A 27,842-nucleotide genomic window follows, 5' to 3' on the forward strand; every position below is an offset into this window, starting at 1 on the left:
AAAATCGCGCTCGACGAAAGCGCGCATTTGACGTCATCACAGCGCGATGAAAAAAAATTAAAAATTGAAATAAAAATAAAATTAAAGCAAGCCGATTCACATAAAGGTAAGGGTTAGGTTTAGGTTTAGGGTTAGGGTTAGGTTAAGGGTTAGGTTAAGGGTTAGGGTTAGGTTTAGAGCGTTAGGGTTACGTTTAGCGTTAGGTTTAGGGTTAGGGTTAGGTTAAGGGTTAGGTTAAGGGTTAGGGTTAGGTTTAGCGTTAAGGGTTACGTTTAGGGTTAGATTTAGGGTTAGGTTAAGGGTTAGGTTTAGGGTTAGGTTTAGGGTTAGGTTTGGGGGGGTTAGAGTAAGGTTTTTGCTTTATTTTTTACATTTATCGATCACAGCGCAATGTTTTTGTCGCGCTGTGATGACGTCAAAGGCGCGCTTTCGTCGAGCGTGATTTTGTCGTCTGCGGTTTTGTGGTGGAACCATCTTCACATGTCTCCTTCCTTCCTTCCTTCCTTCCTTCCTTCCTTCCCTCCCTCCCTCCCTCCCTCCCTCCATGCCCCCTTTTCTTCCTCCCTCCCTCCAGCTCAATGTGTTGGCACACGGATCCTCTCCTCCCCATTTTGCACATGTGGGTCACATCCCATGAACCTTGAGCCCAGAGTGGGCCCTTGAATGATTCACTTTTGCATGTTATGCAAACCTGCAGTGTTGATAGGTGGGTGGGGTGGGGGACCAAGTGTGAAAAGGCAACTCCAGTGAAACTGTTGATCCCGAGAATGACAGCTCATGGGTGGCACCCGACAGAAAAATTGGTGTTCGAAAAAACAATAAATATAACCCCTTAAGCTCTTCTTGAAACTTCCCCGTAGAAAGTTATTTCTTGGCAACTTTAAGATAGATGGACTTCAACTCCCAGAATCCCCCAGCCAGCACGCTTTCAGAGGGGTGGACTTCAACTCCCAGAATTCCCCCTCCCCAATTCTAATCCACCGGGAGGGTCTCACTTTCAGAGCAGACTTTGTTTCCCCCCACCACCTAAAAAAAAATTCCCCAAACTGGATGAATGCATTTGGCCTTTTCTGCCCAACATCCAAGGCACTAGTCCTCAGGAGAATTAGAATAAATCAGACGCGGGGAAGCTTGGATGGAACTTAATCTTTGCAAACCATTCCCTCCCAAAGCCAAAAAAACTCCAGAATCTTTCTTAACTCTAAGTAAAGGTAAAGATTCCCCTTGCACATATGTGCTAGTCGTTCCCGACTCTAGGGGGCGCTGCTCATCTCCGTTTCAAAGCCGAAGAGCCAGCGCTGTCCGAAGACGTCTCCGGGGTCGTGTGGCCGGCATGATTCAACTCCCGAAGCCGAACGGAAGGCTGTTTCCTTCCCACCAAAGGTGGCTCCTATTTTTCTACTTGCATTTTTCACCTGCTTTCGAACGGCTAGGTTGGCAGAAGCTGGGACAAGGGACGGGAGCTCGCTCCGTGACGCCGCGCTGGGGATTCGAACTGCCGAACTGACGACCTTCCTGATCAACAAGCTCAGCGTCTTAGCCCCTGAGCCACCGCGTCCCTTTTTTCTTAACTCTAGCAACACCCAATTCATTCAGCACAAGCGATTATCCTCTGCAAACATATTTATTTTTTACAAGTGTATCCTCATTGCATGAGGTTTCTGTGCCGTGACTTTACGCATTTCTTAACTTTCAGTTTCATTTGTCTTTTTGATACTATTATTTCTTTTTAATCATTATTCTTCTGGCTCCGTTTAAACATGTTTTTGAGCTGGCCAATTTGGCAACGTAACAAAAGGAATTTTTTCAGCAGGTACATATACACACCCAAAGCTGATAACATTTTCCCCCTCAGATATTTCAATTATGTATCATTGATACACCCATATCACTCTCTCTCTCTCTCTCTCTCTTTCTCTCTCTTTCTCTCTTTTTTTCTCTCACTCTCTTTTTTTCTCTCTCTCTCTTTCTCTCTCTCTTTCTCTCTCTCTTTCTCTCTCTCTTTCTCTCTCTCTCTGTCTCTCTCTTTCTCTCTTTCTCTCTTTCTCTCTCTCTCTTTCTCTCTCTCTTTCTCTCCCTTTCTCTCTCTTTCTCTTCCTCTTTCTCTCTCTCTTTCTCTCTCTCTCTCTTTCTCTCTCTCTCCCTCCCTCCCCTTCTCCCTCCTTTTTTAGTGGCTATTCTTGAGCAGAAAATGTTCTCTCGATCTATTTCCTTCTAACCCTTTCCAATTTTCTTTGCGAGCGTTCTCATTTTGTGTGGATTTTTCTCCCCAAAAGAGCAGATTCCGTAGAAGGAGGAGGGAATAGGGAATGCCACCATAAAAGTTTGAAAAGTCGCTAAGGGTGAAAAAAAAAGTCAGAGGTCTCTATTTTTTTTTGGCACCGTCGCATCTTTGAATGGTCATTAAACAAATGGTTTGGTAGTCCTTGGATTACAACCGTTCATTTACTCTGTTATTCTGTTAGTATCGTATGTTTTTCCGAGCATATCTTACAGAATAGAGATTTGAACCGCTGACCTGCTGATCTAGCAGTAGCCTGCAGTGCTGCATTTAACCACTGCGCCACCTTGGCTCTTAGAAATAGAAATGGGATAGGGATAGGGATAGGGATAGGGATAGAATAGGAATATAATAGGAATATAATAGGAATATAATAGGAATAGAAATGGAATAGGAATAGGAATAGAAATAGAAATAGAATAGGAATAGGAATAGGAATAAGAGAATTGTGAATAGAATAGAATAATTGCAAATAGAATAGAATAAAAGAATTGGAAGGGACCTTGGAGGTCTTCTAGTCCAGCCCCCTGCCTAGACAGGAGACCCTATACCATTTCAGACAAATGGCTATCCAACGTCTTCTTAAAACTTCCAGTGTTGGAGCATTTTGCAACTTCTGGAGGCAACTTCTGTTCCACTGATTAATTGTTCTAACTGTCAGGAAATTCCTCCTCGGTTCTAAGTTGCTTCTCTCCTTGATTAGTTTCCACCCATTGCTTCTTGTCCTACCCACAGGGGCTTTGGAGAATAGCTTGACTCCCTCTTCTTTGGTGCAGCCCCTGAGATATTGGAACCCTGCTATCATGTCTCCCCTAGTCCTTCTTTCTATTAAACTAGACATCCCCAGTTCCTGCAACCGTTCTTCTTATGTTTTAGTTACTACTATGGAGCAAAGTACCACATATACTGTACCTGTGCATTTTGGGTTTTCTTTTCAATTCTGAGGAGGGGGCTGAAACTGTCTCCACCCCAGAACTTCATGTCCTGTTAATCATAAATCTGCCCTCACGTCATTTTTACACCTTGATGGTTTCTACGATTCCAGAAATAGCTTCACAATTAATCACGCTTCTTTCTTGCGCAACTTCAGGCGTGGCACCAGACATAGATATCTATTTATAGAATAGAATCACAGAGTTGGAAGGGACCTTGGAGGTCTTCTAATCCAATCCTCCTGCATAGGCAGGAAACCCTACACCACTTCAGACAAACGGTTATCCAACGTCTTCTTAAAAACTTCCAGTGTTGAAGCATTTTACAACTTCTAGAGGCAACTTCTGTTCCACTGGTTAATTGTTCTCACTGTCAGGAAATCTCTCCTCGGTTCTAAGTTGCTTCTCTCCTTGATTAGTTTCCATTCATTGCTTCTTGTCCTGCCCTCAGGGGCTTTGGAGAACAGCTTGACTCCCTCTTCTTTGGGGCAGCCCCTGAGATATTGGAAGACTGCTATCATGTCTCCCCTAGTCCTCCTTTTCATTAAACTAGACATATTCCCAGTTCCTGCAACCGTTCTTCGTATGTTTGAGCCTCCAGTCCCCTCATCCTCTTTGTTGCTCTTCTCTGCACTCTTTCCAGAGTCTCCACATCTTTTCTACATCGTGGCGACCAAAACTGGATGCAAATATTCCAAGTGTGGCCTTCCCAAGGCCTTATAAAGTGGTATTAACACTTCACGTGATCTTGATTCTCTCCCTCTGTTGATGCAGCCTAGAATTCATCTCTTTTCTTTTTATGATTATTTTTTTGGAATGCAGAAAAAGATTCCCTCACTTGCCTTCGATCCTGGGGAAAAGCCCTTTAAAAAAAAAACTGGGCATAAAAGACGGTGCCAAAAGTGGAACTTTGCAAGAGAACTTCCTTGTCTAAATGTGTGAAAAGGTTTTGCGGAATCAGCTGCTATTTTAAGCTGCGGGAACAGGCCTGAGTGTGTGTTTTTGTGTGTTTGTGTATATATATATATATATATATATATATATATATATATATATATATATATATATATATATATATATATATATATATATATATATATATATATATATATATATATATATATATATATATATATATATATATATATATATATATATATGGCTGCCCGTCTCTTTGGAATTTATAACTCTGTTATTGATTCTTCGGTTTCTTTGAAACCAAGGCAAGGAACAAGAGGTGGGTAGGACACGGTTTTATGTCGATGCTCAGGCACAGTTTGACGATGAGGGCCGGTAACATGACGTGCCTCCAATTTGAGCCTGTTTCAAACCAGCTTGGCCCGGAGTTAGAAGTTATATCGGTGTTCCTCGGCTGAACAACCACCCGTTTCGAAGTCACGACGGCTTCTCGCCGGGCCTTGTAGAAGGAGTCCTTGACTCAGGACCACGAGGCCTGCTGGGCGAGAAGGTTAAGGGGATTTTGCTCCGAGGTGGCGCAGTGGTTAGGGTGCAGTACTGCAGGCCACTTCAGCTGACTGACAGTTCAGCGGTTCAAATCTCACCGGCTCAAGGTTGACTCAGCCTTCCATCCTTCCGAGGTGGGTGAAATGAGGACCCGGATTGTTGTTGGGGGCGATATGCTGACTCTGTAAACCGCTTAGAGAGGGCTGAAAGCCCTAGGAAGCGGTATATAAGTCTAACTGCTACTGCTATCCCTTTACGACCTTCCTTGTCCCGGTTATTAAGTGAATCGCTGCTATTGTTAAGCCAGTCCCACGGTTGTTCAGCGAATGGTGCCCATCGTCATACTTTGAGGAATGTTCTACAGCGTGGTGAAAAAACCCAGATAATAAATCTCGAAGCTGAAATGTGTTAGGGTTCATCAAACGTGCCAAAAATCCAGGGGAGCAAAAACTGGATTCACACAACATGCGATTCCCCCCCATGAACAAACGGGAAATTTTTATGGGCCATTTGCACAACGGACAAGCCTAAAATATTTTCCCTCTTCCTTCCTTCTCCTTTTTGGTTCGGTTTTAGCATCCTGTCATTTTTTCCACCCTTTCCAATGGCGTGTTTTTTGTTCCTGTTTTGTGACGCTCAATTTTTCTCTGTCTTTCTTCATCTGTCAGCATTTAAAGGAAGGGCTGGTTGTTCTTTAAATAGATTTGCATGCCGCTTTAGGAATTAGGGAAGCCACAAAGCTTCCTTCTCCAAGATATGGGACTCGGTCAGAGGGAAAGGTTGCCTCTTCCACTTTATGCCCTGAGTCCTGACCCTAAACTCCCAGGCATAAAAAGGTTCCCCTCGCACAGATGTGCTCGCTGTTCCCGACTCTAGGGGGCGGTGCTCATCTCTGTTTCAAAGCCGAAGAGCCGGCGCTGTCCGAAGACGTCTCCGTGGTCATGTGGCTGGCGTGATTCAACTCCCGAAGCCGCACGGAACGCCATTCCCTTCCCACCAAAGGTGGCCCCTATTTTTCCACTCGCATTTGTTACGTGCTTTCGAACTGCTCGGTTGGCAGAAGCTGGGACAAGTCACGGGAGCTCCCTCCGTTACGCGGCGCTCGGGATTCGAACCGCCGAACTGCCGACCTTTTTCTGATCGACAAACTCAGCGTCTTAGCCACTGAGCCACACCGCGTCCTTTAAATCAATCCTAAATCAATCCATTCCAGTATATAAACATCCTAACCCTAAACTCCCAGAATCCGCCAGCATCCAAATAACCCAGCCTTAAATTCCTAGCCATCTCCCCACGCCGAAACCTTTCCGGGAACCAAAGCTTAAACGGATCTGTCCAAAAACAGCCGGTAAAAACTTACGTTTCCCCTGCGACGTAATTCCGTGTTTTGGGGGGCCGTCCCGTAAGGATGTAGCCCATCGGTTTTCCACCTAGAGGTTATAATTACAAAGTTGGGAATATTTTGTGGGTTCTCCCCCTGCCCTCCCCCCTCAATTGGAGGTTACGCTTTGGCCTCTGTATATGCTGTTAAAAAGTTTGTTTATAGTTCTGAGTTTCTGTGTTCTCTCTCTGTTTACATTTATTGAAATAGTCTGCGGTCAGAGGAATACAATCGCTAACTGTTGGATGTGAAAATATTACCACGGTCCGTTTAGCAACATTTCCAGGAAACGAGGCGTCCTCTTTTGCTCTTTGTCCTCTGTTTTTCATTCATTTCATTATTTATTTTTTTCATTTCCTTTATTTGTATGCCGCCCTTTTCCCTGGGGGGACTCAGGGCGGCTCACAATTCAAAAAGGGAGTGGGGGAAAGACAAACAGTATTCCAATATGGAAACAATACAACATATTAAAAGAGAGCACAACAGTCACACAATTCGGGTGGGGTTGGAATCTTAACCCCAGGCCAGCCGGGACAGCCAGATCTTCAAAGCGGCGCAGAAGGACTGGAGGGTGGTGAGGGTCCGAATCTCCACGGGGAGTTCGTTCCAGAGGGTCGGAGCAGCCACCGAGAAGGCTCTCCTCCGGGTAGTTGCCAGTTTGCACTGGCTAGTAGATGGAATTCGGAGGAGGCCTAATCGATGCGATCGTATCGGTCTAGTGGAGGTAATTGGCAGTAGGCGGTCTCTCAAATACCCCCCTCTGGAAGTAGTTCCTCGTTTTAACGACCGCGATCGTTCAGCCCAAATTTCGAGACGTTGCTTACGTGCATTTTTGCTCCATTTTCTATCTCGCCGTCGTCGTTAAGCGAATCGCTGCATTTGTTAAGCGATGTTAAGGGGAATGTGCACATCCAGGAGATCGCCAAGGGGACCGTCATAAATGCGAGACGGGGGGGTCTGAATTTGCATCACGGGGAAGCAATAACGGTCGTGAGTGCGGAAAACCTGGCCCTACGTCCCTTTTTTCGGTCACTAAACGAACTGTTCTGCTTGTGCCAATACTTTTCAAGCATTTCTTTTTAAAAAGGAAAATGGACTTTTAAAGGATTTTAGTTTAAAACTGGAAACAGGAAAGCAGTAAAAGCTATTTGCGCAACTCTTTTAAAAGTTTGCAGAGCTGTTTGGTATATTTGTAAAGTAAGGAACTGTATAAAAACCTCTTCAAACATAATTGAGGGGCAAAGTGATCCTTGAGAAACGCAGTATAATTCTCAATTTTTTTCCCCCTCTGAACAATTTTTGGAGAAGGACTTCCTTGTTCTTTATCCAATCCACACCCTGAAAAATATGAAAAGATCAAACAGGCAGTCAAGAAAAGGACAAAAAAAAAACTATTTATTTATTTTCCTTCCAGCAAACGGAACTCCTTTGCGACATCACCAGCGTGTGACGAATTCGAGTCCTACTCAGCCACGCCCAACCGTGACAATTTCACCCAGGCTGGTCCTCCACTTGCAGCCACAATCGAGCCCCAAGTGGCTCCCATTCTGCGACGTTCCTTGGCCCCGTTGTTAAGCGGATCGCAGCAGCGGTTAAATGTTCGGGGAATCTGATAATTTGTCAGAAGGTCGCAAAAGGGGATCGCATGACACACACACCCCAAACACACACACACAAAAGGGGATCGTGGGACACCCCCCCCCCAAACACACACACACACACACACGGGGACGCTGCACCCGTCATAAATGCGAGACAGCGGTGAAGCCATCTGGATGTGAAAAAAACGCAGGTCACTGCAGGGATGAGCTTTCAAATGCCAATTTCGATATTTGGCTTTATTCCTATTTTGCAGGTTTAATGTGCCACCTGCTGGCTAATCCCCAGCCAGCAATCTGTATTTTCAAATCCTGCAATTTTTACAGCTGTTTCTTGCACTTATTTTAATAAATAGAATTATACCACGGATTTGCAGCCAAAAACCACAGCAACGGGCAAAGCTGAGAGTTATCAACAAAAGGAAAGAAGTAGCGAAAGTGGGGAATTTGGGGTGGGGGAATGCAGCTTTTGCTGAATGCCATCACTCTGCTTAAGAACTATGGTAATTCCCACAACTGTCAAATTATCTACTATGACTGTATTACTATTATTCTTCTCTTCCTTCCTCGTATCTCTCTCTTCTCACTTCATGGCTATAACCATGTTGCTTGTATCTTTCAATTTGTATTGTTTTTATTTGTCTCCTAGTATAATTTGATGGCTTATTAGTAACCTATGACTGTCACTAAGTGTTGGATCTTATGATTCTTGATGAATGTATTTTATTTTGTTTTTCTTGATGTACACCGAGAGCATCTGCACCAAAGACAAATTCCTTGTGTCCATTCACACTTGGCCAACAAATAATTCTATTCTATTCTATCCCATCCAATTCATTCTCCTCTCTTCCAATTCTATTCTATTCCATTCCATTCTATAGTTTATTCTATTCTATTTCTATTCTATTCTCCATTCCATTATTCTACACTCTCTTCTCTTCTATTTCCTCTTCTCTTCTATTTTTTCTTATCTTATCTTATCATCTTATCTTCCCTTCTATTCTATTTCTATTCTATTCTCCATTCTATTATTCTACTCTCTTTTCTCTTGCATTTCCTCTTATTTCTCTTCTCTTTTTCTTCTCTTCTTCTTCTCTTCTCTTCCCTTCTATTCTATTTCTATTAATTTCCATATTCTGTTCTGTTCAATTTAATTTAATTCTATTCTATTTCTATTCTATTCTCCATTCCATTATTTTACTCTCTCTTCTCTTCTATTTCCTCTTATCTTATCTTCTTTTCTTTTCTTATCTTATCATCTTATCTTCCCTTCCCTTCTATTTCTATTAATTTCCATATTCTGTTCAATTTAATTTAATTTAATTCTATTCTATTCTCCATTCCATTATTCTACTCTCTCTTCTCTTCTATTTTCCCTTATTTCTCTTCTCTTCTCTTCCCTTCACTTCTATTCTATTTCTATTAATTTCCATATTCTGTTCAATTTAATTTAATTTAATTTAATTCCATTCTCCATTCCATTATTCTACTCTCTCTTCTCTTCTATTTTCCCTTATTTCTCTTCTCTTCTTTTCTCTTCTCTTCCCTTCTATTTCTATTAATTTCCATATTCTGTTCTGTTGAATTTAATTCTATTCTATTTCTATTCTATTCCCCATTCCATTATTCTACTCTCTCTTCTCTTCTCTTTTCTCTTCTCTTCCAATTCTAAATCGTACACTCAGATTTGCATCTCCGTGCTCCCCAACATGCTCAGAGGCCCCCTGGCCTTTCAGCACTCTTCCTTTCCCTGCTTCCAGCCCTCTGGATTGTCTCCCGGGGTCTTGCCGTGCCAACTCTGCGCATTGCCCTTTTAAGAGCCGCATTTTTCTGCTTGAATGGACTCCGGAGTCAAAAGCATGGGTATTGTTGCCGGCACGCCTTTCCCTTAGCAACTTCGCTGCGCCCTCCAGGGGAGGCGGCGGGCTCTCCGAGTTGGGGACCAGGGGACTCTGAGCAGAACCGGGGACTCGAACCGAAGACCAGCCAAGGGGAAAGAGGATCAGCCCTTGGGTCCGGAGAAGACGCTCCGCAATCCATTCGGAAAAGCAAGTAGCCCGAATCCCAACTTTAGAAAAAGAGACAGGGAAATTCATCTCTTTGGGGTTGGCTCCAAATTTTGGGGGGACAAACCAGGGGGGGCGGTTTGGTGGTCTGGGGTCCATGATCCCCCTTTCCCGAGCTTCTTCACTCCTGTGCTGTGAAGGAGGTGGAAATCTGGTTGTCTCGTGGGACAGGATTGCCAGGAAAGCAAGAACATTTGAGCAACAGGTGTTAAATACTACATAAAAACAGGTGTTTTGCAAAGCTTGGCATCGCCCGCTCGGCCCTGGGAAGGTGGGGGGGTGGGCACCACCCTGTTAGGCCTTCGGGCATGAATGAGAGAGCTATCCCCACCCCACCCCTCCCTCTGAGACTCCTTGCCGCCTGCGAGCGTGGCATTCACTTCAGCGTTGCCGGGACACACATCTCCACAGCAACGTCGGAGTGTAATCGGTCAAGCGGCTGAATGTCGAACCAAGTTTCCAGCTCCAGGGCACCAGGGGTAGCTCAGGAATCCAACGGTGGGTGGGTTTCGAAGCAGGACAGTTAACCCATGCCAACTTCTTTCCCACTTTGCAGAGTTACGGCGTTGGGCCCCGTCGCCCATCCGAAGCGAGACTTTTGGTTCCGGCTTCGGGGCAGGATTGGGATTGAGTGCAATGTTGTGATTTTCCAGGCCGCTAATATTGCACTTGTCCTGGCCTCCCCCTGTTCCGGATTCACACCTGGCCTGAGAGAGCAGCACGCACACCTGGGACCCCGCTTTACACCTGGAGGCTGCCTCAGGTGGGAATTTTGCACGGCTGGCCGCAAATCAGGGGGACTCACTCAGCGAAACGTGTCCCCAGAACTATCCAGAAGTGGGTTGAATTGGGGAGAGGGTGTGTGTGTTCCCAGACCGTTTCTCACTGCTTGGATAGGAAGTCCTCAACTTACGGGCCCCTAATTGAGCCCACAACTTAAAGAGAAACGTTTGTAAAGTCATTTCTTTTGTCCCGGTTTTTAACCACCTTTCTTGCCTTCGTCCCTTTTTTTGCGGCCTTTCTTGTCCCCGTTGTTAAGTGAGTCACTCGCAGGGGGTTAAGTCAGAGACACGGTTGTTAAACAAATCTGGCTTAACGTGGCTTACGACGGGAAGGTCGAAAAAAAGGGGGGAGTCGGTTTTAGGGGCCCACGACAAGAATTCGATTCGCAGCAGATTCACGAAATAAATCCTCTCGCCTCGATTTACAAAGGGGTGTAAATGACCACAATTTGAGCCCTCTCCCCCCACAATTATACGTCGTTCAGCGAGATGGCGGTTTGGTGTTTTACAACCTTCCTTGCCGCCGTTGTAAAGTGAGTCACTGCCGTTGACCTGGTCATTCAATGAATCTGGCTTCTGCAATGATTTGGTCAGAAAGTGGCAAAAGGGGACCGATGTTGTGACATCCGTCGTAAGAACGAGGCAGTGGTCAAGCGGCCGAATATCAATCATGTGAGACCCCGCAACGGTCGTAAGTGTGAAAAAGAGTCCCAGGTGGCTTTTTTCACCGCCGTTGTAACTTTGGTCATTAAATGAACTGTCGTAAGTTGGGGACCCCCGCCCCTAGATTTAAAAGCAGGGGGAATTAAAAGCAAAATTCAGATATATTTTGATTATGTAGACATTCCCAGGTGCAATAATGCTTCCAAACCCAAATGCAAAATGCAAATAAGATTCCTTCGTTCCTATTCTTAATCCTTAATCGATCTAAGTTCTCGCCGGAGGAGAAAATTCCTAAACTTCTTTGACAAAAGAGGATCCCCAAAAATTTAGATTTGTAGGCCATGAGAAAACACATTTCAGGGTCTCCAAAGTTTAAAAACTTGGTTTGTGTGTGTGTGTGTGTGTGTGTGTGTGTGTGTGTGTGTGTGTGTGTGTGTGTAGGAAAGAAACCCCCTTTTTAATCCCCCCCCACCCCTTAAAAATTTGGAGAGGCATCTTGAAATCCCAACTTCTATTCGACGTGGCCTCTTCAAAGCGACTTTTAATCTCTCCTATTACAGATTCATTTGTTCACACCCAAAATATCACAAGGGGCAGATATATTTTTTAAAAAAAAAAAAGATTTTATGGAGGGAGGGAGAGAGGAGGGGGTGACTGTTGCCCCTTAAAAACAACCCCAAATCAAACCCCGATGTTGTATCAACGCGATGACGCAACTTTAGGACTTTCGCTCCCTTTCGCGAGGGTGGCTGGTTTGCGGGATTTTTCCTTCGATTCAGCGTAGAGGCTCTCCAACGGGGGGGATTACGTGGGGGGTGAGAGATTTCCTGCCCCCCCTCAAAATCCTTTGGTGCGACGTTTTGTGTGTGTGTGTGTGTGTGTCTTTGTTTTTTAAGGCTGTTCTAGTAAAATCCGGCGGTACGGTTCGAAGTCGACAGGGACCGTATCTAGAAAGAGGGGCGGGGGAGAGAAAGAGATGGAGTGATTTTGAGGCTTGGTGATGGAGTCAGAAAATAGATAATGAATAGGAATAGGAATAGAATAGAATAGAATAACAACAGAATAGAATAGAATATAAAATAGAATAGAAATAAATAGAATAGAATAGAAATAGAATAGAATATAGACTACAATAGAATATCCACAGAATAGAATAAAATAGAAAATAGAACAGAATAGAATGGAATGGAATAGAATATAGGAATAGAATGGGAAATAGGAATAGAATAGAAATAAAATAGAATAAGAATAAGAATAGAATAGAATATAAAATAGAATAGAACAGAAATAGAATAGAATTAGAATAGAATAGAATAGAATATAGGAAATAGAATAGAATATAGGAAATAGAATAAGAATAGAATAAGAATAGACTAGAATGAAATAGAAAATAGAACAGAATAGAATGGAATGGAATAGAATATAGGAATAGAATGGGAAAAGGGAATGGAATAGAATAGAAAATAAAATAGAATAAGAATAGAATAGAATATAAAATAGAATAGAATAGAATAGAATTAGAATAGAATATAGGAAATAGAATAGAATATAGGAAATAGAATAAGAATAGAATAGAATGAAATAGAAAATAGAACAGAATAGAATGGAATGGAATAGAATATAGGAATAGAATGGGAAAAGGGAATGGAATAGAATATAAAATAGAATAGAATAAGAATAGAATAGCAATAGAACAGAAAATAGAATAGAATAGAAATAGAAATAGAATTAGAATAGAATATAGGAAATAGAATATAGGAAATAGAATATAGGAAATAGAATATAGGAAATAGAATAAGAATAGAATAGAATAAGAATAGAATGAAATAGAAAATAGAACAGAATAGAATGGAATGGAATAGAATATAGGAATAGAATGGGAAAAGGGAATGGAATAGAATAGAAAATAAAATAGAATAAGAATAGAATAGAATATAAAATAGAATAGAATAGAATAGAATTAGAATAGAATATAGGAAATAGAATAGAATATAGGAAATAGAATAAGAATAGAATAGAATGAAATAGAAAATAGAACAGAATAGAATGGAATGGAATAGAATATAGGAATAGAATGGGAAAAGGGAATGGAATAGAATATAAAATAGAATAGAATAAGAATAGAATAGCAATAGAATAGAAAATAGAATAGAATAGAAATAGAAATAGAATTAGAATAGAATATAGGAAATAGAATATAGGAAATAGAATATAGGAAATAGAATAAGAATAGAATAGAATAAGAATAGAATGAAATAGAAAATAGAACAGAATGGAATGGAATGGAATATAGGAATAGAATGGGAAATACGAATAGAATAGAATAGAGCTTGAAGGGACCTTGGAGGTCTTCTAGTCCAGCCCCTGCTAAAGCAGGAGAACCTATAACATTTTCAGGCAGGGAGCTGCCCAGCCCCCTATTAAAAACCTCCAGTGATGGAGCGCCTACAATTTCTATAGTGGCTCACCGTTGCACCGATATTGCAGGTTGGACCAAATGATGTTCTCTTGAGAAAAGCAGAAGACACCGAGACGTCCACCTCGCATCGTGGTGTCTATGACTACCCCGGAGTCGGCTACCAGCTGGGGTCCTTCGTAGAGCAGCACCCTGGGGAGGGGGTTGCAGGGGGGAGAGGGGAGAGGGGAGGACAGAAGCAGAAATGGGAAGGAAGACAGTGCTTAGGATGCTTCGGTCGAGCACCCGATGCAGAAGGAACAACACTTAGCCATCAATCGCGGTTTCCCAGAGGCAGAAGGAATTGGCATAGCCATCAATTGGGGTTTGGAGGGAGGCAGAAGGAACATTTAACCATCAATTGGGGATTTCTGGGTGCAGAACAAATCCTTAGCCATCAATTGGGGTTTGGGGGGCATGCAGAAGGATCACTTAACCATCAATTGGGGTTTTCTGGGTGCAGAACAAATCCTTAGCCATCAATTGAGGTTGGGGGGGATGCAAAAGGAACATTTAACTATAAATTGGGGATTTCTAGGTGCAGAACAAATCCTTAGCCATCAATTGGGGTTTGGAGAAGCAGAAGGAACATTTAACTATCAATTAGGGATTTCTGGGTGCAGAACAAATCCTTAGCCATCAATTGAGGCTTGGGGGGATGCAGAAGGAACATTTAACCATCACTTGGGGATTTCTGGGTGCAGAACAAATCCTTAGCTATCAATTGGGGTTTGGAGAAGCAGAAGGAACATTTAACCATCAATTGGGGTTTTCTGGGTGCAGAACAAATCCTTAGCCATCAATTGAGGTTTGGGGGCATGCAGAAGGAACATTTAACTATCAATTGGGGTTTTCTGGGTGCCGAACAAATCCTTAGCCATCAATTGAGGTTTGGGGGCATGCAGAAGGAACATTTAACTATCAATTGGGGTTTTCTGGGTGCCGAACAAATCCTTAGCCATCAATTGAGGTTTGGGGGCATGCAGAAGGAACATTTAACTATCAATTGGGGATTTCTAGGTGCAGAACGACTCCTTAGCCATCAATTGGGGTTTGGAGAAGCAGAAGGAACATTTAACCATCAATTGGGGTTTTCTGGATGCAGAACGAATCCTTAGCCCTCAATTGAGGTTTGGGGTGGGGATGCAGAAGGAACATTTAACCATCAATTGGGGTTAGAAAACCTTGTCTGCTCACGGCACCAAATAAAAACCAGCCAATTGCTTTTGAGTCCAGCTACTACGGGAATTTGACTTCGAAAGGCGGCCCAGGATCCATTTTATTTGGGGAAAGGGCGCTTTCTCGAGAGGGGTGTGTGTGTGTCAGAACGCTCCTCTCCCTTCTCCCCTCCTCCCCCCACGGTTTTGCTAAGCAAGTGGGGGGGGGCAAAGGGGGAGTTTCAAATTCCCAGCCTTGTTCATTCTTCCTTTTTTCCCCCTCCTTTGGCTGCCCTGCTCTGACCTTTCTTTCATTGTCCGGCTTCGGAGCGCATTAGCGCATTCCCCCGGCCACATGGGATTGCTATAGCAACCAGACAATGCCTGATCGGCCCCTGGTGCGGTTTGGGAGTTGGGGGGGGGGTTGTGGAAGAGGTGGGTGTGAGAACGAGAGAGACGGAAAGACCAAACATTGTTGACCAGCTTGGACTTAAAAAGGGAACACAAGTTGGGTTCGGTGCCAACTAGGAAGGGGAGAACTCGAAAGTGGCTGGCGAGGATATTTGGGGAGGGGGGGGTCTCTGGCTTTCTGCTCCGTGCTTCTCAAAAAAAAAAAAAGAAACGAAAAAGGAAAAAAAAATCATTTCATTTTTAAAAGGTAAAAGGTTTCCCCTTGTTCGTGCCAGTCGTTCCCGACTCTAGGGGGCGCTGCTCATCTCCGTTTCAAAGCCGAAGAGCCAGCGCTGTCCGAAGACGTCTCCGTGGTCGTGTGGCCGGCACGACTCAACTCCCGAAGCCGCCCGGAAGGCTGTTCCTTTCCCACCAAAGGGGGTTCCTATTTTTCTACTCGCATTTTTTTTTAACGTGGTTTCGAACGGCCCGGTTGGGCAGAAGCTGAGCCAAGTCACGGGAACTCACTCCGTTATGCAGCGCTGGGGATTCGAACCGCCGAACGGCCGACTGTTCTGATCAACAAGTTCAGCGTCTTAGTCACCTTTTTATTTCATTTTAAAACCTCTGTAAATGTTGGTTTGCTTACGTCTGAATAAGCCGGGGTTTATTGAATCTATATGGAAAGACTGTCACAGAATGGGGTCTTCTGGAGGCAGAAGGAACGTTTGACCATGAATTGGGGTTTTCTAGATGCAAAAGGAACACTTAACCATGAATTGGGGTTTTCTGGATGCAGAAGAAACGTTTGACCATGAATCGGGATTTTTCTGGATGCAAAAGAAACCTTTTGCCATTAATTGGAGTTTTACAGATGCAGAAGAAACGTTTGGCTACGAATTGAGGTTTTCTGGATGCAAAAAGAAACATTGGACTATAAATTGAGGTTTCCTGGACGCAGAAGGAACGTTTAGCTGTGAATTGGAGTTTTCTGGATGGAAAAGGGACGTTTAACCATGAATTGGGGTTTTTTTCTGGATGTGGAAGGATCATTTAGCTGTGAATTGGAGTTTTCTGGATGGAAAAGGGACGTTCAACCATGAATTCGGTGGTTTTTCTGGATTCAGAAGCAAAATTTAACCATGGATTGCAGTTTTTCTGGATGCAGAAGGAACATTTAGCTGTGAATTGGAGTTTTCTGGATGGAAAAGGGACGTTTAACCCTGAATTTGGTGGTTTTTCTGGATTCAGAAGCAAAATTTAACCATGGATTGAGGTTTTTCTGGATGCAGAAGGAACATTTAGCTGTGAATTGGAGTTTTCTGGATGGAAAAGGGACGTTTAACCATGAATTGGGGTTTTTTCTGGATGCAAAAGAAACATTTAGCTAATAAGTGGGGTTGGAGAACTCCGTTAGCCTTGCCTGTGGAGGACACTAAACGAAAAACTTGGTTTCGTTCTGTTGTTTTGGGGAGGGGGAAAAAAACCAGCTGTGCATTTGGGCTGCCGTAGAGCGAGGAATTGCAAATGAAAAGCAGAATCCCTTCTCACCGGATGTACCCCACTTGAGGTCGGTGCAAGAGACGCCAGCGGTAAGACGTTTTATCCTTCCACCCTACGTTTCGAGGATCCTTCCACAGCAGCTTGACGTGGCCCGGCGTGTGGCCTGTGTGCCACAAGGCATTGCGCAGATATTCACCGGGCCCCGTTTCCGACTTCACCGCCTGCCGGGACGAGAAAAACCAACAATATTTGCATTCGATGGAGCCGAGAGAAAAACAAATTATTATTTTCCCCCCCATCTTTCCAACCTGGGTAAATTCACTGTGACGTCGGACCCTTTTTTTTCATACTTACGACCGTTGCTGCACCCCCCTGGTCACGTGATCAGAATTCAGATGCTTGGCGAGTGACTCATACTTGTGACAGTTGCAGTGCCCTGAGGCCTTCCAATGAACCTAGTGCTTCACTTAATCACAGTGGCAAGAAGTGGCGTAAAACAGGGCAAAACTCACCTATCATCTCGCTTAACAATGGAAATTTTAGACTCGGATATGGTCGTAAGTCGAGAACTACCTGTATTTAGCTGGGCTTTGAACTGGATCATGAATTCATATATATTTTTTCGTCATATAATGAGCCTGTAATCCCTTGCGGGATAGAGTCTGAGTAATTGAATGAAGCTGAGTGTTTTACTGGCCCATTGCCTTTCCTGTCACCGATGCAGAGTTTTGTTCAGCAGACCTATTCTCATCATGTGCCCAGAGAGAGAAATTTCAGCCTCCAGGATTGAACTCACAGTCTCTTGATTTATCCAGAGTGGGTAAAGCTAGATAACCTTTGGGTTACCCCCTCCCCTTTCATGCCAACCTGGGGGACTATCGCTCACCTTGAGTTGCAGGCTGGGCTCAGCCACGGCCCGGAAAGGGGTGGCCTGCCAGTAGGTCTGTTCGGTTTGTTTCCACATGACCACGTAAAAACTGGCGCTGTCTTGGTAAGCGAAGATAAAGCCGGCGTAATCGTCATCGGTCACGGTGTTGACGTGGAAAGTGCCTTCAAAATCCACCCCGTTGAACGCCGTGTATCCTGCCCCACAGAAGCAAGAGTAAGGTTAAGGGGGGGGGTTGAAGGAAGGAAAGGGGGGGGTAAACATTCAGGGGGGGGTCAGGAACCAAAGAGAGGAGCTGGAATCGTTATTTACTTTCACTTTCGGTTTCACAATCGGCCAAGGAACACGTTTTAGGCAGTCCTCAATTTAGCTAGAGTTGGGACCCAAGGGTCAAGAATGAAAGGGAAGATGAAAGGGAAGAGCTGGAACCTTCGTTTACTTTCACTTTCAGTTCCACAACCGGACAACAGGCGCGTTACAGGCGGTCCTCGTTTAGTGGCCACTGGGACCAGGGGCCAGGAATGGAAAGGAGGAGCGGGGACTCTTGATTTACTTTCACTTTCAGTTTCACAATCAAGCCAAGGAACATACGTGGTCCTCATTTAGTGAGAGTTGGGACCAAGGGTCAGGAGTGAAAGAGATGAGCTGGAATCATTATTTAGTTTCGCTTTCGCTTCTGCAAATCAACAAGGGACGCATTACAGGCTCTCCTCATTTAGCGGCGACTGGGACCAGCAATCTAGCCGTTATTTGGGCCGAATATTTCACCGTTCACTATTCAAACCACAACTGTGTGTGGGACCTTCCTCCGGCTTTATAGACCTCTGAAGGTCGACCGATTACCAAAGTTACTCGCTCAGCACCGTTGACTGAAACCATCGGGGATCTAAACCATGAAAGCACCTCCTAACGCAATCCAAAACCAACAAGCTAACATCAGTCTACTTACCTACAGCTAAGCCCGGATCACTGTTCATGGTTTGGACAATTTCCATACCCTGAAAATAAAATTGAATGATGAGAGGGGGGGGCAGGGAGGGAGGGAAGGAGGGTGGGTGGGAGACATGTTTTAAGGGACCCTACATCTCTGTAGACAGTCTTTCAAGATAGTTCCCAATTACCGACCTTTATCAGGCTTGGAGAGGGGCCAGGCCGATATCTTTCAGACGCCGCAATGCTTGGCAAGAATGCAGGAATGAACTAATGGTCTCCTGCAAACTCCACTCCCCTTTCGCTCCTCTTTTATTTCCTCTGGGGGGGGCATTCGCCGTCCACCTGTGGCCTTACTCCAAAGTAGGCTCCTGTTCTTTAGCTCTTCAGCCCTTTGTGTCTGGCAACTCTGCGCATGCGCATACTGGGAACAGGCTCCAGCTGTTCTTCTGCCTCACTGATGTCTGACTCTGAAGGCAGCTGATAACTGTCAGACGGCCCAGGCCCCCTCTCTGCCTCTGACGCAGAGCCCTCCTCAGAGCCTTCCCCAGACTCCAGGACTGGCCCAGGTTCCCCCCCTCAACCCTCCTCACTGTCCAAATCTGGCGGGCCACAACAGATCTTCCATTTGTCTTCTCCTTGTACCTGGTTAAGGACAACCCAGTTGGGGTCAATTTGAGCATCTCCCTCAGGGTCCAAGATGACCGTCTGGTAGGCCCGGAAGTCAGTCAGCGTCACTTCAGAACTCTCCGGACACACGTCCATCGGATCGGCCACCGTGTCGTTGTCAAAATCCTCCTCGCAGGCATCTCCCACCCCGTTGCCTACACAGTGAACGCCAAAGGTGTTACTCCGGTAAACGAAGTTTGCTTGGCACGAACCAAGAAACAAAGACGTTCCAGTTACACGTTTATTTAAATCAAGTTTTTATCATTCTAACTTGGTTAGTAGGAAACACATCCGTAGGAATTATAGAAGAAATCTTCTTACAATCATTCATTTAGTGACCGGTCAAAGTTGAAAAAGTAACAGGGTCATTTTTCAAACTTAACGACCATTGCAACTTTCCCACGGTCATGGAACCAAAATTCGGAAGCATGGCAACTGACTCGTGTTTATGACGGGCGCTGTGTCCCGGAGTCGGCCTTGTAACATGCACAGTCAAAATTGTGGCGCCAACCGGTGACGGAGCCACAGCAGAGGGAGGAAAGAGCCACATGCGGCTCCAGAGCCGCAGTTTGCTGACCCCTGACCTAAACCATTACAGGACAGGAATCATCCTAGATCTCGGAGCCGCATGTGGCTCTTTCATCCCTCTGCTGAGGCTCCCTCTTGCTCAAAATATGCCTCACAACTGCCAATGTGTGCCACCCGCTGGCACTTGGTTTATTGAGCTTCCCAAATCCCAGTAGGCCAAACCACGGTTAAATCTAAGAAAAGAAAATTTTCAGAAGGAAACGGAATGTTTACTTCAACTACATATCCTGGTTTTGTGGCTCCCGGTGTTTTCTTTTCTGTGGGAAATGGCTCTTTGAGTGTTTAAGATTGCCGAGTTTAAGGTCCTCATATCACACCTACAATCAAGAGCTCTCTGGGGGGCGGGGGGAGGGGGAATTGAGGTTTAAGATCTCTTCACTTCCCACAAGGACAGTTACCGTCGACGTCTTTCTGGTTGGGATTAGCAATCAGGCGGCAGTTGTCGGGCCCAGGAGGCAGGTAGTCAGGGATCCCGTCATTGTCGTCATCATTATCGCAGTCATCGCCCTGCCCGTCGTTATCTGAATCCAGCTGCGAGCTGTTAGGAATCTCCGCACAGTTGTCTTTGGTGTCTTGGTGGCCGTCTCCGTCTCTGGCAGAAACAAGGATAGATAGATAGATAGATAGATAGATAGATAGATAGATAGATAGATAGATAGATAGATAGATAGATAGATAGATAGATGATAGATGATAGATAGATAGATAGATAGATAGATAGATAGATAGATAGATAGATAGATAGATGATAGATAGTAGATAGATAGATAGATGATAAATAGATAGATAGATAGATAGATAGATAGATAGATAGATAGATAGATAGATAGATAGATAGATAGATAGATAGATAGATAGAGGTAGATAGATGATAGATGATAAATAGATAGATAGATAGATAGATAGAGATAGATAGAGATAGATAGATAGATAGTAGATGATAGATAGACGATAGATAGATAAATAGATAGATGATAGATAGATAGATAGATGATAAATAGATAGATAGATAGATAGATAGATAGATAGATAGATAGATAGATATAGATAGATGATAGATGATAGATAGATAGATAGATAGATAGATAGATAGATAGATAGATAGATAGATAGATAGATAGACAGAGAGAGAGAGAGAGAGAGAGAGAGAGAGAGAGAGAGAGAGAGAGAGAGAGTCCTTGACTTATGACCAGGATTGATTTGACTATGTTAGTAACTTAAGAACAGCAATTGACTGAACAGCTGTGGCACAAGAGGTTGTAAAATGGGGGAAAGCTCACTTACACCAATGTCTCACGTAGCCACAGAAATTTTGGCACTATTGCCGCTATACCTGTATACCTACAACGGCCGTGTTTTTATGACCTCTGTCATCAGTGGCAGCCTGGTGTCCTGCAGAGGTTTAGGACTACAAACCCCATGCTCCTTGATGAAGACTTGAGAGCCCTCGGCCTCTTTCCATTTAACTTTTTCCAATGTTTCCAAGCCACAATGTTTGGTCTTTCGGATAACGTCGCGTTTCCAGTCAAATGCTGGTTTATAGGCCGTCAAAACCTCGACACAAAAAAAACCCACCCCTCAAACCTAGTTTTATTGTAGCTTGTCATTACCTGTCCTCATTCGTGTCACAAGCGTCTCCCACCAGATCGCTGTCCATGTCTGTCTGAAAGAGACCGGGATTGTCAGGTGAACAAGCAAGCATCTAGACGGCGTAGCATTTGGGAGAGGCCAGCATTCGAGGTTTTCCCAGGTTTTACAGAATTTGCAGCACCCTGAATCCCCCAATCCCTAAGATAAATATCAGTCTACGAGTCTCGTAACTTCCTGGAGGATCAAACCTGAGTTGGATTGCTAAGCTCTGGACAGCTGTCGCAAGCATCCCCAACACCATCTTCATCCCGGTCTGTCTGTAGCGGATTGGGTACCTTCGGACAATTGTCCAGCCCGTTGGGAATCCCTAGAGAAGTAGAACAGGAGTTAGCAAAGCATCTTCCTCTTTGGTTTCCCCATGTCCGAGTCTTTTTCAAACATGCTTCTCCTCGCTCACAGCAAACTCTACAAATGTACTTTCCTTGCAAGGAAATTTACAAATCGAATTCTTCGAATTTTCCCGTGAGGAAAGTACATTTTCCAGCACGCTACGCCACCCAGACACAGTTGGGTTGGCCAATTGAACCAATCACGTTTATTTGGGCACACCCCTTGACTTACGGCGATTCATTTAGTGACCAATGTTACAACGGTACTGGGGAAAAAAGGGACTTTGGAGAAGTGAGGGGGAATTTCCTGACAGTGAGACCAATTAATCAGTGGAACAGAAGTTGCCTCCAGAAGTTGTGAATGCCCCAACACTGGAAGTCTTTAAGAAGATGTTGGATAGCCATTTGTCTGGAATGGTATAGGGTTTCCTGCCTAGGCAGGGGGTTGGACTAGAAGACCTCCAAGGTCCCTTCCAACTCTGTTGATGTATTTGTATTTATTTGTACTGGGGGGGGGTGTTCGCTGGTGCTTTGTGGTTTTCTTGCAGATGTTTCATTGCGCAACTAGGTAACACCATCAGTGCTAGTAGAGAGTGGGGTTTCAGGAGGAAGAGCAGAAAGAAAACTGTGGGATCCTTGATGCTCTCTGAGCTTCATTGTTTTCTTGAGGACATTTCATGGCCTGACTAGGTAACATCATCAGTGCTAGGTGGAGGAGGGATTCTCTCTCTCTCTCAACCAAGCTCAGAGAGCACCAAAGACCCCCTCGAAGGAAGAATAAATCCTTGGGTGGCTACAGGATCAACCCTTCCCTTGAGCTGTTGGGCATCGGCAGTCTTACCATCCCCATCAATGTCGTTGTCGCACGCATCCCCTTCCCCGTTGTGGTCGGTGTCCTTCTGGTCGTTATTCGGGACATTGGGGCAGTTGTCACAAGCATCCCCAAAGGAATCCGTGTCTGAGTTTTGCTGGTCTTTGTTGGGAAGGAGGCGGCAGTTGTCCTGCAGAACAAGAACGGGGCACATGTCTCACAGTCTTCATTTAACATCGGCCGTTGTGTCATCGCTGGATTTCCCCCTCTCCAATCAAAGGAACTTGACAATGCTTGTGAGTGACGGCTGCTTTGCAGGTTGTGGGCTGGGTGCATGGGATAGGCCAGAGTTGGGGAATTCTGGGAGTTTTAAGACCGCAGAACTTAAAGCTACCAAGGTTGGAGAACTGGCTGAGGAATTCTGGGAGTTGAAGTCCACAGGACTTAAAGCTACCAAGACTGGAGAACCGGCTGACGAATTCTGGGAGTTGAAGTCCACAGGACTTAAAGCTACCAAGGTTGGAAACCAGACTGAGGAATTCTGGGAGTTGAAGTCCACAGGACTTAAAGCTACCAAGCTTGGAGAACTGGCTGAGGAATTCTGGGAGTTGAAGTCCACAGGACTTAAAGCTACCAATGTTGGAAACCAGGCTGAGGAATTCTGGGAGTTTAATCCACAGGTCTTAAAGCTACCAAGCTTGGAGAAATGGCTGAGGAATTCTGGGAGTTGAAGTCCGTAGGACTTAAAGCTACCAAGGTTGGAGAACAGGCTGAGGAATTCTGGGAGTTGAAGTCCACAGGTCTTAAAGCTACCAAGGTTGGAAACCAGGCTGAGGAATTCTGGGAGTTGAAGTCCGTAGGACTTAAAGCTACCAAGCTTGGAGAACTGGCTGAGGAATCCTGGGAGTTGAAGTCCACAGGTCTTAAAGCTACCAAGCTTGGAGAACTGGCTGAGGAATTCTGGGAGTTGAAGTCCACAGGACTTAAAGCTACCAAGCTTGGAGAACTGGCTGAGGAATTCTGGGAGTTGAAGTCCACAGGACTTAAAGCTACCAAGGTTGGAGAACTGGCTGAGGAATTCTGGGAGTTGAAGTCCACAGGTCTTAAAGCTATCAAGGTTGGAGAACTGGCTGAGGAATTCTGGGAGTTGAAGTCCATCCATCTTAAAGTTGCCAAGGTGGATACCTTTGGGATACACCGAACTCTATTTCCCAGAAGGCAAAGGGGCAATTCTACCCTACATCGTACGTGCCTTAAAACCAATCTATGCCCCCCAAATCCTTTAGCTTGTGTGCCAAGAATCAGGGAGACGTCTTTCTAACCCACCCACCCCCACAAATCTGCAGTCCCCCAACCCATTTTATTTTCTATGGGGGGGGTCTCAGAAGCCTGAAAGCACCCTTAGAAATAGCCAGCCCTCTGTGAGTGAGGTGGGGCTGGATTGGCAGTTGCCCATCCAGTCCATGGAGTGGCTATCGGGCATCGAATTTTGGCGTACCTCCACGTTCTTAATCCCATCACCGTCGGCGTCATCGTCACACTGGTCGCCAATGCCATCATTATCGGCATCTTCCTGTCCCGAGTTAGGTGTCAACTTGCAGTTGTCCTTAAAAAAGAAAGAAAGAAAGAAAGAAAGAAAGAAAGAAAGAAGGGTCAAAATATTAACCCTTTCTTGAAGTCGATTGTTGAAAACAACAGAAGAATAAGCGTAGAGGCCTTGTCCAAGGTGCTGAAATCAATGGATCAGAATAGAGCTGGGGGGGGACCTTGGAGGTCTTCTAGTCCAGCCCCCTGCTCCAGCCCCCTGCTCCAGCAGGAAACCATTTCAGACAAAATAGCTGTCCCTTCTTAAATGCCTCCAGGGATTGAGCATGTACAACTCCTGGAGGCAAGTCATTCGACTGGTTAATTATCAAGGAAATTCCTCCTTAGTTCTACGTTGCTTCTCTCCTTGATTAGTTTCCCTCCGTTGCTTCTTGTCCTGCCTTCTGAAGTGAGAATCACAGAAGAACAGAGTTGGAAGGGGCCTTGGAGGTCTTCTAGTCTAACCCCCTGCTCAAGCAGAAGACCCTATTACCATTCCAGACAAATGACTCATTCTAGTCTAAACAAACTTCCAGTATTGTAGCACCCACAACTTCTGGAGCCAAGCTGTTCCACTGATTAATCATTTCTCATTGTCAGAAATACAGAAGGGACCTTGGAGGTCTTCTAGTCCAACCCCCCAGGAAATTTCTCCTTAATTCCAGTTTGCTTCTCTCCTTGAGTCGTTTCCATCCGTTGCTTCTTGTCCTGCTTTTGGAGAATGGGTTCACACACAACCTTCTTCTTTGGGGCAGCCCCTCAAATATCGGAAGATGCTATCACGTCCCCCCCTAGTCCTTATTTTCATTACACTAAAAGGTAAAGGTTCCCCTCGCACACAGGCGCTAGTCGTTCCCGACTCTAGGGGGCGCTGCTCATCTCCGTTTCAAAACCGAAGAGTCAGCGCTGTCCGAAGACGTCTCCGGGGTCATGTGACCGGCATGGCTCAACTCCCGAAGCCGCACAGAACGCTGTTCCCTTCCCACCAAAGGTGGTTCCTATTTTTCTACTTGCATTTTTTTTTTTAACGTGCTTTCGAACGGCTAGGTTGGCAGAAGCTGAGACAAGGAACGGGAGCTCACTCTGTTACGCGGTGCTGGGGATTCGAACCGCCGAACGGCCGGCCCTTTCAGAGCGACAAGCTCCGTGTCTTAGCCACTGAGCCACCTTTAGTTCCTTAAACTAGTCAACCCCAATTCCTGCGACCGTTCTTTGTATGTTTGAGCCAGAGATGGGTTCCTGCCAGTTCGCACCAGTTCGATAGAACCAGTTCGCCAAATCTACTGAACCGGTTAGAAGAGGTTCCACCAGTGGACCCGGAAAGCAGGCCACACCTGCAGAAGAGGTTCCAAAATTTTTTGAAACCCACCACTGACAGACAGACAGACAGACAGACACACACACACACACACACACACAGACTCACATAGAGAAAAAGAAAGAGAAAGAAAGAAAGAAAGAAAGAAAGAAAGAAGAAAGAAAGAAAGAAAGAAAAAAGAAAGAAAAAAGAAAGAAAAAAGAAAGAAAAAAGAAAGAAAAAGTGAGAGAGAGATGAAAGAAGAAAAGGAAAAAGGGACAGAGAGACAAAAGGAAGGAGAGAGAGAGAGAGAGAGAGAGAGAGAGAGAACACATGGCCGGCAAGCCACTCCCACCAGGTCACATGGCCGGCAAGCCACTCCCACAAAGGAGGCCACACCCACAGAGTAGGTTCGAATTTTTTTTGAAACCCACCACTGGTTTGAGCCTCCCCTAATCCTCTTTGCGGCTCTTCTTTCCACTCCCCCTGTGTTACCTGCGCACAATGCTTGTTGTTGTCGATGCAGGGCAACGGTTCGTCTGGATAGCCGTCGATGTCGGTGTCACGCCCGCACACGTTTCCATTGCCCGCCCAACCCACGTTGCACTACACAGGCGGAAGGGAAGAAAACAAGCGTTGCGTTAAGGAGGCCGACTGAAATCACAAAATGGGTTGTTGTTTTTAAAAATTAAGGATGCAGGTTGAAATCACAAAATGTTTTTTTTTTTTAATAAAGGATGGCGATTTAAATCACGGAATGATTTTTATTAAGGGTGCCGACGGAAATCGAAAATAATGATTTTATTAAAGGTGTCGATTGAAGTCAGAAAATAATGTGATTAAGGATGCCGATTGAAATGACAAAATGTTTTTTATTAAGGATTCAGGTTGGAAACACAAAATGATTTTTTTAAAATTAAGGAGGCAGATTGAAATCGCAAAATGGTTTTTACTAAGGATGACGATTGAAATCACAAAATGGTTTTTTATAAAGGATGACGTTTTAAATCACGGAATGGTTTTTATTAAGGGTTTCGATTGAAATTAAAAAATAATAATTTTATTAAAGGTGTCGATTGAAACCAGAAAATAATTTTATGAAGGATGCTGATTGCAAAATGGTTTTTTTTAAATTAAGGATATAGGTTGGAATCACAAAATGATTTTTTTAAAAATTAAGGATGCAGATTGGAACCACAAAGTTTTTTTATTAAGGATGACGATTTAAATCACGGAATGATTTTTATTAAGGGCGTCGATTGAAATTTAAAAAATAATAATTTTATTAAAGGTGTCGATTGAAGTCAGAAAATAATGTTATTAAGGATGCCGAGTGAAATCACAAAATGGTTTTTTATTAAGGATTCAGGTTGGACTCACAAAATGGTTTTTTTAAAATTAAGGATGACGATTGAAATCATAAAATGGTTTTTTTTATAAAGGATGACGATCTAAGTCACGGAATGGTTTTTATTAAGGGTGCCGATTGAAATAAAATAATAATAATTTTATTATAGGTGTCGACTTGAAACCACAAAACGGTTTTTATTCAGGGTGCCCATTGAAATCAGAACATAATTTTACAAAAGGTGCTGATTGAAATAGAAAATGGTTTTTTTTAAAAAAATTAAGGATGCCAATTGAAATCCTTAAATGGTTTTTGAGGAAGGGTGCAAACTAAACACAAAATTATTATTATTTTATTATTAAGGAGGCCAACTAAAATCACAAACTGCTAAATGGAGCCTCCATGGTTAAGAGTAGTCTACCTCCCCCCTCCCACCTAGGGGAATTCTTTACCGAACAGGAAACGTCTCCGTTGCGTTCGAAGAGGCAAAAGCCGTTGACGTCACACGGATTGTGGCTCGGACTTTCGCACGCCTTCTGAGGGGTACAGCTGCCCGGCTCCTTCTCCACAAATCCGGATTTACACGGCCCACATTTGAAAGACCCCTATGGAGGAAACAAAAAGGGGTGGGGGGGAGGGAATGCCAGAGAAATGAAGGAGGACCACAAACCTGCTCAGCATCTTGAGTTTCGTGAAACCGTCCTACCTTGTCAGGCTGTCAAAAGAGGGAATGTGCTTGGAAGACTTAAAAAAAAACCTAATAAAATATAGATTTTGAGTGCTTTCCTTTTTTAATTAGGAAAAACACAAAGAATAGAATAGAATAGAATAGAATAGAATAGAATATAGGAGATAGAATAAGAATGGAATGGAATAGAATAGAATAGAATATAGGAAATAGAATAAAGAAAACAAAATAAAATAGAATATAGGAAATAGAATAGAATAGAATTCTGAATAGAATAGAATAGAAGAAATAGAATAGAATATAGGAAATAGAATAGAATATAGGAAATAGAATAGAATATAGGAAATAGAATAGAATATAGGAAATAGACTAGAATAGACTAGAATATAG

General features: G+C 44.1%; 1 protein-coding gene across 1 annotated transcript in view; it reads right to left on the bottom strand.

Moving 5' to 3' along the window:
• Nucleotides 1-12,036: 12,036 nt before the first annotated feature.
• The window catches only part of THBS3 (thrombospondin 3), a 27,441-nt gene continuing 11,635 nt past the window's right edge, over nucleotides 12,037-27,842 (bottom strand). The window contains exons 11-23 of the mRNA XM_087705128.1: nucleotides 27,217-27,369; nucleotides 25,912-26,022; nucleotides 24,034-24,141; nucleotides 22,566-22,725; nucleotides 21,584-21,702; nucleotides 21,356-21,408; nucleotides 20,144-20,337; nucleotides 19,134-19,312; nucleotides 18,508-18,556; nucleotides 17,559-17,755; nucleotides 16,721-16,893; nucleotides 13,636-13,775; nucleotides 12,037-12,114 (exon numbers count right to left, since the gene is read on the bottom strand). Of these exons, the coding sequence (XP_087561254.1) occupies nucleotides 12,059-12,114; nucleotides 13,636-13,775; nucleotides 16,721-16,893; nucleotides 17,559-17,755; nucleotides 18,508-18,556; nucleotides 19,134-19,312; nucleotides 20,144-20,337; nucleotides 21,356-21,408; nucleotides 21,584-21,702; nucleotides 22,566-22,725; nucleotides 24,034-24,141; nucleotides 25,912-26,022; nucleotides 27,217-27,369 (1,692 nt within the window). The 3' untranslated portion in view covers nucleotides 12,037-12,058. The remainder of the gene's footprint in view (nucleotides 12,115-13,635; nucleotides 13,776-16,720; nucleotides 16,894-17,558; nucleotides 17,756-18,507; nucleotides 18,557-19,133; nucleotides 19,313-20,143; nucleotides 20,338-21,355; nucleotides 21,409-21,583; nucleotides 21,703-22,565; nucleotides 22,726-24,033; nucleotides 24,142-25,911; nucleotides 26,023-27,216; nucleotides 27,370-27,842) is intronic.

The sequence above is a fragment of the Thamnophis sirtalis genome, unplaced genomic scaffold, assembly GCF_051295495.1.
Source record: "Thamnophis sirtalis isolate CommonGarterSnake01/CBP01778 unplaced genomic scaffold, rThaSir2_p1.2 scaffold_2, whole genome shotgun sequence".
Classification (NCBI taxonomy): domain Eukaryota; kingdom Metazoa; phylum Chordata; class Lepidosauria; order Squamata; family Natricidae; genus Thamnophis; species Thamnophis sirtalis.